General features: G+C 43.6%; 1 protein-coding gene across 1 annotated transcript; it reads left to right on the forward strand.

Annotated features, from left to right (window-relative positions):
- Positions 1-8201: 8201 nt before the first annotated feature.
- ppp1r3g (protein phosphatase 1 regulatory subunit 3G) lies at positions 8202-9367 on the forward strand. The gene has a single exon (XM_075452465.1). The coding sequence runs from the start codon at positions 8285-8287 to the stop codon at positions 9098-9100; it is 816 nt and encodes a 271-aa protein (XP_075308580.1). The 5' UTR covers positions 8202-8284; the 3' UTR covers positions 9101-9367.
- Positions 9368-11376: the final 2009 nt, after the last annotated feature.

The raw sequence follows: 11376 nt of genomic DNA on the forward strand, positions 1-11376 counted from the left end.
AGGCTAAGAGGAGATCATTGGTAACTTTCAGCAGTGCAGTTTCTGTGCTATGATGCACTCTGAATCCTGACTGAAACTCTTCAAACAGATTATTTCTGTGTAAATGATCACAAAGCTGAGCTGCAACTATTTTTTCAAGAACTTTAGACATAAAAGGGAGATTGGATATAGGTCTATAATGAGCCAACACTTCTGAATCAAGAGTAGGTTTTTTAAGTAAAGGTTTAATTACAGCAACCTTAAAAGTCTGAGGTACATATCCTGTCAACAAAGACAGATTGATCAAATCCAATATGGAAGTGTCAATTAATGGGAAAACCTCCTTGAACAGTCTGGTTGGGATTGGGTCTAAAACACAAGTCGATGGTTTAGAAGAGACTATTGCTGTTGTTAGATCAGAGAGATCAACTGGGCAGAAGCTGTCTGAATACAAATCAGGTTCTAAAGATACTTCTAAAGCTGCTGTACTTGATGATACATCACTGATAATAGTGGGAAGGACTCCATCAATCTTCTCTCTGATAGAAACAATTTTATTAATAAAGAAGCTCATGAAATCATCACTGCTGAGAGTTAAAGGAATACCTGGCTCAGCAGAGCTCGGACTCTTAGTCAGACTGGCTACAGTGCTGAAAAGAAACCTGGGATTATTCTTATTCTCTTCTATCAATGATGAATAATAAGCAGTTCTAGCTTTACGAAGGGCTTTCTTATACGTTATTAAACTATCTTTCCAGACTAACTGAGACTCTTCTAAATTAGAGGAACGCCACTGTCTCTCCAGCTGTCTTGCAGTCTGCTTTAAAGCACGCAGCTGTGAATTATACCAAGGAGCCAGCCTCTTCTGACTGATTACCTTCCTTTTCAGAGGGGCAACATTGTCCAGTGCTGTACGCATTGAAACTATAGTGCTGTCAACAAGAGAGTCAAGTGCTGCTGGAGTAAAGTTTAGGTAGTCGTCCTCTGTCATATCTGCACATGGCAGTGAAGAAAAGGATGATGGAATTAATTCTTTAAATCTGGTTACAGCATCCTCTGATAGACACCTTCTATACGTAAATTTCTTCTCAGAAACTGTATAGTCAAGTAATGTTAACTCAAAGGTTATCAGAAAATGGTCAGATAAGACAGAGTTATGAGGGAACACTGTTAACTGTTCACTCTCAATGCCATAAGTCAGCACAAGATCAAGGGTGTGATTAAGGCAGTGAGTCGGTCTGTGAACACTCTGAGAAAATCCAATAGAGTCCAATATAGAATTAAAGTTCATATTCAGGCTGTCATTTTCAACATCTACATGAATATTAAAGTCACCCACTACAATGACTTTATCTGTACTCAGCACTAACTGGGATAAAAACTCTGAGAATTCAGACAGAAACTCGGAATAAGGGCCAGGTGGACGATACACAACAACAAACACAAGAGGTTTCTGGGATTTCCACTTTGGGAAAAACTGAGAATCAGATATTCAAAAGAGCTCAAACTAATCTTGGGTCTGGGACTGATGAGTAACCCTGATCTGAAAATAGCTGCCACTCCTCCTCCTCTGCCTGTGGTTCGAGGAACGTGAACATTTAAACAGTCAGAGGGAGTTGCTTCATTAATGCTAACATGATGCTAACATGATGCTAACATGATGCTAACATGATCCTCCTGCTGCAGCCAGGTTTCTGTAAGACAAAATATATCAATATGATGATCACAAATCAACTCATTCATTAACAGAGACTTCGAAAGGAGAGATCTGATATTCAGCAAACCACATTTAATAGTTTGATGTTTTTGTTTTAATAATTTCTTTTTGCACAAGAGGATTTGCTCCTTTTGTGTTAATCGATTGGGTGGGTAGCAGCAGGTGGGAAGCTGCAGAGAAGCGTGTAAGACTACAACTCTGCATCCTGCTCTGAGCCCTGGGTTGTCATGTTTTAGGGTGACAAATAAATTCATCCATATTTCTAGAAATGAGAGCCGCTCCTTCCAAAGTTGGATGGATGCCGTCTCTCCTCATCAGACCAGGTTTTCTCCAGAAAGATTGCCAATTATCTATGTAGCCCACGTTGTTTGCTGGACACCATCTAGACAACCAGCGATTGTAGGACGACATGCGGCTAAACATGTCATCACTGGTCAGATTTGGCAGGGGTCCAGAGAAAACTACGGAGTCCGACATTGTTTTGGCAAAATTACACACCGATGCAACATTAATTTTAGTGACCTCCGATTGGCGTAACCGGGTGTCATTAACGCCGACGTGAATAACTATTTTACCGTATTTACGTTTATCCTTAGCCAGCAGTTTTAAATAGGATTCTACGTCGCCCGCTCTGGCCCCTGGAATGCATTTGACTATGGCCGCTGGTGTCTCTAATGCCACGTTTCTGACTATAGAGCTGCCAATTACCAGGGTTTTGTCCTCAGCGGGTGTGTCGCTGAGTGGGGAAAATCTGTTTGAAGCGTGGACAGGTCGATGGTGAACAACGGGCTTGACTTTAGAGCTATGCCTCTTCCTGACAGTCACCCAGCCACGATGTAATCCTGGCTGCTCAGGTTCTGCTAGGGGGAGGCTAATTGCGCTAGCTACGCTAGGTGGCTCCACACTGGCTAAAGGGATTTGGCTCGCTATCGGTTGATTTTCAACAGTGCAGAGCCGAGCTTCCAATTCAGATAACCTCGCCTCCAAAACTACAAAAAGACTACATTTGTTACATGTACCATTATCGCTAAAGGAGGCAGAGGAGTAACTAAACATCTGACACACGGAGCAGGTGAAAGCAGGAGAAGGAGGAAGAGAACCGGTAGCCATGCTACGCTAGAGAACCAGACACACCGTTAAAAAGTGAGAATAAAGATCTGTAGGAGTGTGTTAGAACAGAACGGTAAGCTATAGAGTTTAACTATGCAAAATTGTGTAAGTTATAGATCGAAATAAAGTGATTATCAGTACTCCAAGCGGAGCAAGAAATTCCACAGTGCACAAGCAAGGTAACAGGAAGTGATGCAACACGTCTTACCGCAAAGCGTCACAGCGTCAACAAAAAGTGCCCCTTAGAATAACGATCAATGATGATGAGAATGGTGCTCATACCTTGGGAGGCGGGAAGTTCTGTAACGAAATCCACGGCGACATGGGACCAGGGTCGCTTAGGAATGGATAGGGGTTGTAGTAGGCCAGCTAGGGGATCGGTGAGATGGTTTATTTCAGGCTTACACTAGACAAGTGGTTACATACTCTTTAATATCTCTGTATGTACCACCTGGAGCTTAACCCCAAGAAGACTGTGGAGATAAAAATGGACTTTAGGAGAAGCCCCCCCAACTCCACCCACTCACCATTCAGAACGACACAGTGTCCAATGTGGATTCCTTTAGGTTCCTGGGATCAACCATCTCACAGGACCTAAAATGGTCTCCCCACATTCCTTGTTTGTTTAGTCAAACCTGGCCAATAAAGCTGATTCTGATTCTGATTCTGATGTAGGGCTGGCCACCAAAACCTGCGAGAGATGAGTGCGATGATGGTGCGACTGGAACCTGGATGAGTTGAGAACTTAGAGGAGTGAAACCAATGGATTAGACGGGATCCAACAGAAGGTGGTCCATACGTTTTGTTTGGTGGGCCGGGACCGGGTTCAGTTTGTTGAGGTCTTCAACCTCCCAGCAGAGGGCCCTTACAATACAAGAGGAAGGAAGAACGGGCGCTGGAACCTTATCCAAATCGTCACACGAGTATTGGCGGGAAACGGCATCTGGCAGAGGCGGTTCCTTCATTGGGGCGATTTGTGCGACGCACGACCAAACACAGAGGTTTTTTTTGTTTTTGTTTTTTTAATCTAGTTGCTAAGGCGGGACTGATCTACTGTAGGCAAACTGGTTGTATATGCCATATGTATATGGCTTAATTCTTGTGAATTAAGCACAAGTCCAGTTTTTTAGTACAGAATAAATTAAATAACAATGGTGATAATGATAAGGTGCTGCTGGCTCCAATGCATATAGCTCATTCCCACTGGCCATGAAGCCTTATGTAGTATTTGATGTAGCTAAATAACTTAACCTTTTGTGCTCAGTCGTTGACTTGTAATGATTTAAACCTTTTATATAATGACACATTCATTGTTAATGGTGCAGTATTATATTTAAAAAAAGACTTGACTTGGATTTATATGCCGTCATTTTAATTACATTCTTTCGAATGAAAATTGAATGAATCTTATCATTAAAGCTATGGTAGGTAATCCTAGAGAGCTAGCAAGAGAGCTAGCAAGATTCGAAAGTGTCCCCTCCTCTAAGCTCCACCCCCCCCTCCCCATTCCGTCAGTGCTTCATCCAAAGCCGGTAGAACCGCATGCGCACACGGAGCAGGGAGCCGACAGAGGGGGGCGTAGGCAGAAAGCAGAGGCATCTGATTGGTTTTTGTAGGCGCTCCAATCCGAGATCAGCGGGACGCTGATCTCGGATTGGTCAGCTTTTTCTCAGTCCTGCAGCTGCCACAGAGGTCTGATTATTTTCGTCCCTTTTTCTAAATACATCTTGTATAGATTTCTCTCAGGACAGACGGACCATTTCACCCAGTATTACAAAATGTGTTTCTGAACAGGATTACCAACCATGCCTTTAAGAGCTTGTGTGTTTACTTATTTCATAGAATCCTGGAACAATATGAGGGAAATAAATAAAAAATGGTTAAGGTGTAATATTAACTGATTGGCAAATTATTGACTGGCAAATGTTTTGCTTTGAAGGTTTCACAATGTAACTTCCCCAGTTTGACACTTTTAACTAGTTCAGTGTTGCCATCTGGTGGACAAAAGAGATATTGCCTAAAATTAATATCTGATATCTGAATTTATAGGCACAAACAAGTTAGGGAAATGGTCTTGCTACCTAGACAAATATACCTCAGTCCTATGGACTTTTATGGTACTTATGGACATAACGGGGGGAAATTGCACTACCTAAAAAAATGTCAGGAGCCACTGGCATCCGGTTTGGTATTTTTGGAACCAGGGAGATAAGAGATGGAAAGATTAAAATGGGAAAAGAATAGGGACCAACGGGACTGACGGGGTTGGTGATGTTTTGCTGATTGTAGAAAGGAAAGGTTTTTATGATCAGTCCAGACCAGCACTGGATGTTCAGCGCCCTCCAGCCAGTGACGCCATTCCTCCAGAGCAAGTTTTATTGCCAAAAGTTTGCAGTCTCCAACATCATAATTCCTTCCAGCGGGGGATAGTCTCAGTGGCAATTCTAGAGATTTATACATGGGGTGGCAGGCATATATTGTGGGGTGGCAATTTTTTGAGGAAGCCCATCTTACTTTGTACTTTATATGAGCCCATATACAACAGTTTTTTCAACAACCAAGTGTGATAAATTCAATATTTGGTCTACGTACATGAGCATTCCACTTTTTAGTACATTAAAACAGTGCTTCCCTTGGGATTATTGTAGCAGCAGAAATGTTTTCCCCCCATTAACAATAACAAAACATGTATATCAACTGATTGCTATACAGTATCAAATTTACAGAAGCTGTATGCGACGATTGCTGTGCAGCAAATCTCTTAAAAAAACTCATCCAAATCTAAATTTTTTGCACGTTTAGACTCAATACTGAGAATTGCTAAACCTGTGAGTCTGTTCTCTGACATAGTTGAACGCAGGGGATTTTTGATGAGTTTAAGAGCTGAAAAACTCCTCTGTATGGTTCCAAAAAACATAGAAATTCTGCTAGCCTTAGCCACCACTAGCATACTAGCCAACGCCAACTAGCAGACTTTTTAAGAACGGTTCATAGAACTACAATGATATGAAATGCCACAACTTCAATTGGTTTCAGTTCAAGATGTCAAAGGCTAGCCAGTAGCCTTTGACAGGGTGCCACCCTGTGCCACCCTGGTAGTTTCGCGCGTGGATAGTCTGCGAGAAAAGAAGGCGCAAGGATGTAATTTCTCGTCTGAACCTGATCGGTGGGACAAGACTGCTCCAACTCCGGTGTTGGAGGCATCACCCTCCAGAATAAACCGTTTTAATGGGTCTGGTTGGACCAGAATGGGTGTATTGGCAAACTTTTCTGCCAAGCTAGAGAAAGCTGAATTTGCTTTGGAGGTCCAAGAGAAGGGAACCTTGGTGGAAGTTAGCGCAGTAAGGAGAGTGACGGTTTGGCTGTCATTTTTAATGAAACGGTGGTAAAAATTAGAAAAGCCCAGAAATCTTTGAAGTTTTTTCTGAGAGTCTGGGACGGGCCAATCCAAAACCGCCTTGATCTTCTCGGGTTCAGATCGAACCTGTCCGCTCTAATATAATATAACTAAAGAAGGTAACAGAGGACTTGTGAAATTCCCACTTCTCGGCTTTGACATACAGCCGGTTCTCCAAAAGGCGCTGAAGAACGAGGCGGACATGTTTCTGATGTTCGGTGATGGTTTTGGAGTATATGAGTACATCATCGAGGTAGACAAAGACAAAGATGTTTAAGAAATCACGGAGGACATCGTTTACAAGAGCTTGGAATAGTTGGAGAGGCCGAAGGGCATGACCAGATATTCAAAATGACCCAGAGGAGTTTTGAATGCCGTTTTCCGTTCATCCCCCTGGCGAATACGAACAAGATGGTAGGCATTGCGGTGGTCGAGCTTCGTGAAGACTGTGGCTTCAAAAGCTGATGACAGGAGGGGCAAGGGATATTTATTCTTAATGGTTATCTGGTTTAACCCTCTGTAGTCAATACATGGCCTCAAGGTTCCATCCATTTTAATGACAAAAAAAAAATCACGCCCCTAGTAGAGACGACGAGTGTGGAATTATGCCTGCAGCGAGGGACTCGTTAATGTGTTTCTCCATGGCCTGACGCTCCGGACGTGAGATGTTGTATAATCTGCTGGATGGTAATGGTGCGCACGGGAGGAGATCTATTGCGCAATCGTTGGTCCGCTGCAGCTGCTCGTCTGGTCTAGAAACGCAGCTCTAACTAACTAACTAACTAACTAACTAACTAACTAACTGACTGGCTAATTAACTGACTAACTAACAGACAGACAGACGAATTAATTAATTAATTGACTAACTAACTAACTAACTAACTAACTAACTAACTAACTAACTAACTAACTAACTGACTGACTGGCTAATTAACTGACTAACTAACAGACAGACAGACGAATTAACTAACTAACTGACCAACCAACTAACTAACTAACTAACTAACTAACTAACTAACTGACTGGCTAATTAACTGACTAACTAACTAACTAACTAACTGACTGGCTAATTAACTGACTAACTAACAGACAGACAGACGAATTAATTAATTAATTGACTAACTAACTAACTAACTAACTAACTAACTGACTGACTGGCTAATTAACTGACTAACTAACAGACACACAGACGAATTAACTAACTAACTGACCAACCAACTAACTAACTGACTGACTGAGTGACTGATTAATTAACTAACCGACTAACTAACTAACTGACTAACTAACAGACAGACAGACAGACTAACTAACTAACTAACTAACTAACTAACTAACTAACTAACTAACTGATTGACAAATTAACTACCTAACTAACTTACTGACTAACTAATTAAGTAACTAACTAACTGACCAACTGGAGCCGTATAAAAGTCTTTCAGTTCACAAACTAAACTACTAACCAGAAAAGCTAGAAAAACATTCAGATTTAACTAACTAAACTGTGGCCTTTAAGCATACTTCCACTTTACAGACCAAGCTGCCCCATGTACTGCCCCCTCTGCTGCTTGGTAGGCAAAAGGTGGCGTGACGTCAGTGATGGTGGTGACGGCATGCGTTTGTTTACTCGATGCTCCTTGACGCACCTGCCGCACGCGATACGCCTGCGTTATGTAAGCCCATTAAAAGTTGCATCTTTGGGTTTAAATTCTGAGAAACTCCATTTTATTTAATACAATAATATAAAATAATAATAATAACAATAATAATAATAATAATAATAATAATAATAATAATAATAATAATAATAATAATAATAATAATAATAATATAAAAAAAGCTGAGACGTGCGCGTGTTTTTGTGTTCAGGTGCAGAAACGTCATGAAAAGGTTTAACAGAATCCCGTTTCCACGCAAACAGGTGACGGGTGACGTTGTTACGTGACGTGGAGTGTTTGTCTGAGGCAACAGCTGCCGCACGCGCTCTGTTGTCACCAGGAGAGGGCGGGGGGTCCTATACAAGTCGCCCCGCAGCGGGACCCCCGCAGGACTCAGCTCACAGGCCGCCTGGCTGCCGGGCACACATGTCCCGCTCACCGCCCCAGATCCCCGCCGGCGGAGAGCCGCCCTCCCCGGGCCGGTGCGCGGAGAACGGCCTGGAGGGAGAGGAGGGTGATGAAGGGGAGGAAGATCTGGAGGACGACGTGGACGCGTCCCACCTGGAGAGGTTTATGAGGGACAGGAGGAGAGCCAAGTCCCTGCCGGCGTACCCGGCGGCGCTGCTGGACGGAGACTCCGGGAGGAAGCGGGTGAAGTTCGCCGACTCCATGGGGCTGACGCTGGCCAGTGTGAAGCACTTCAGCTCGCAGGAGGAGCCGCAGATCCCCAGCAAGGTTCTGTCCCGGCACCGGAGCTTCCCGCCGCCGCAGCAGGACGTCCTGAACGAGCTGTGCCGCAGCTTCAGGCCCAGCCCGGACGCGGAGCGGCTGGTGGCCTGCTTCCCGGAGCTCCGGGACCCGGAGCGCAGAGTCCGGCAGCTGCGCGTCTGCCTGGAGAAGGTCGCCGTCACGCAGTTTGGCGCCCGCGGGCAGATTCGGGTTCTGACGGACTGCTCCGTGAAAGAGGTCGGGGTGAGGTACACCTTCAACGGGTGGCTGTCGCACGTAGACGCGGAGGCGGTGCCCGTGGCCGTGGATCCGCCGGACTCCGTGGGGCAGCGCTTCGCCTTCACCGTGTACACGCCGCCCTTCGTGGACGCCAGCTCGGCCGTGCACTTCGCCGTTTACCTGAAGAGCCAAGAGGGCGAGTTCTGGGACAACAACGCGGGGCAGAACTACACGCTCCGGTACTGCCGCGCGGCCGGGAACGCGCTCAGCAGCGCGGCTTTCCACGCCAGCTGAGCCGCGCGTAAAGACGCGCGCCATCCCCCCGCGCAGCTGCTCTGTTCCACCTGTTTCCGACACAAACGCAGATCCTCTAAAGGTCCCCACTTAAGACGCTCCTGGATGCTGATTTACCACATGTCTGTGTCAGAAAAACACGAGGATCAAACCTCTAAATGAACTGATGTCATTTCAAGTTCCAGCGCGTGACAACCAGGACGATCTGAACGCAAAATAACGTGTTTTCCTATATTTTATTTTATACAATAAATATTTTTATTGTGAGGTAAATTGTTTTTTAATTGGCTCTATATGAATGAATTGGATTATTTTATAAATAATTATGATTACAATGAATTGAATTCCAATTGGCTTGAATTGGACTTTACTATCTAAGTGCCTTGAGATGACATTTGTTGTATTTGGCGCTATATAAATAAAAATGAATTGAATTAAGGCACATTGGAATATAAATCAATGTCACATTTACATTGAGCATCACCTCAGGGTCAGTTTGAGCAAACATATTGATACAGTCAAAATAATGTTAAAAAGAAAGCATACAGTCTACCTCCTCTAGTGTTTTTTTTTTTTGTTTTTTTTTACAATAATTCCAGAACAATACACAATTGTGTGTGTGTGTGTGTGTGGGGGGGGGGGGGGGGGGGGGGTACTTAACTGACAGTTAAGGACATAACAATTGAGTAAGTATAATAAGTGTAATATGTACATGTGTGTAAGCTGCTGAGTTTAAATAAAAAGGAGGATAAAAGAGAAGGAGAGAGTGAGTGAGGGAGGGGCATCAATCAGGGGGCAGAGATTGAAGAGAATGGAAAAAAGTTTAAAAAAAAAAAGGAAGCCACTTGTTGTAGAATTTGTCAGAGTTACCTTTCACTGAATCTCTGATCTTCTCTAGCTTTAGAAAAGTCTCGGGCTGTGTTCCAAACCGCATACTTCTCCTACTACTCATACTAACTTTTTGAGTTAGTAAGCGAGTTTGAGTAAGCAGAAGTTCCCGGATGCATGCTAGATTCTCCGAAATGTTGGGTATGCATCATGAGGTTACTACTCATACTCAAACTACCCAAGATGCAATGAAACGTGACGTCGCCGATCGTCATTTCCTGTCAAAACGGCAGTTTCAAGCTAGCTACAACAAGGGTAGGTTCACTTCCTGTTTTCAAAATAAAAGCACCAATTGTATCGTAATGACTTTCCCTCGGCGAAATCAGCTTCAGGCCGGCTGAGCCTTGGGCTTGCGTTCGAAACCGAATACTACATACTGCATACTACATACTACATACTGCATACTCCATACTACATACTGCATACTGCATACTGCATACTACATACTGCATACTACATACTACATACTGCATACTGCATACTGCATACTGCATACTACATACTACATACTGCATACTGCATACTACATACTGCATACTACATACTGCATACTACATACTACATACTACATACTGCATACTACATACTACATACTACATACTCATCGATCAGACAGTATGCAGAGCGTTTACCCACAATGCATTTCGCTCCTGCCCGAGCCGAAATCAGCCGGCCTGAAGCTGATTTCTCTTAAGCTCTAAACTCTGTAAACTTTAGCAACATTTGAAACATTTTCAGGCGAGAAAGTAGTCGTTTAGCTAGCTTGAAACTGCCATTTTGACAGGAAATGACGATCGGCGACGTCACGTTACGTTGCATCTTGGGTAGTTTGAGTATGAGTAGTAACCTCATGATGCATACCCAACATTTAGGAGAATCTAGTATGCATCCGGGAACTTCTCGCATACTCAAACTCGCATACTAACTCAAAAAGTTAGTATGAGAAGGAGGAGAAGTAGGAGAAGTATGCGGTTTCGAACACAGCCTTGGTATCGTCGAGCCACTGAGAGCTGGAAGGAGCTTTAGTTGACTTCCAGTGAAGAAGAAGATTGAGCTATTAATGAAGTGAAGGCTGTGATATCTTGCAGCTTGGAAGTAAACCGGTTTTTGTCTTCTGGGAGCCCAAATATAGCGACATGGGGAGAAACCTTTGTGATCGTCAAAAGTGTTTTTGACTTGGTGTGAAAACAGTTCTGCCAGAAGCGAGAAAGTAATGAACAAGAGTAGAACATGTGTGTTAGACTGCAGGGTGTCGGCGATATTAGGATAAAACTGTGACAGAGTTTTGGAAAGATTAAATCTGAACAGTACCTTGAATTGGAAGATATTTTGTAGAGCAGCGTGCCACCAGAAATCCTCCAAATTCAGACCCAGTTCTTGTTCCCAAG

Source organism: Odontesthes bonariensis, chromosome 20 (assembly GCF_027942865.1).
Source record: "Odontesthes bonariensis isolate fOdoBon6 chromosome 20, fOdoBon6.hap1, whole genome shotgun sequence".
NCBI lineage: Eukaryota > Metazoa > Chordata > Actinopteri > Atheriniformes > Atherinopsidae > Odontesthes > Odontesthes bonariensis.

Bases quoted from the DNA above. Each gene is read 5' to 3' on its own strand.
- ppp1r3g (XM_075452465.1), top strand. From the start codon at position 8,285: ATGTCCCGCTCACCGCCCCAGATCCCCGCCGGCGGAGAGCCGCCCTCC.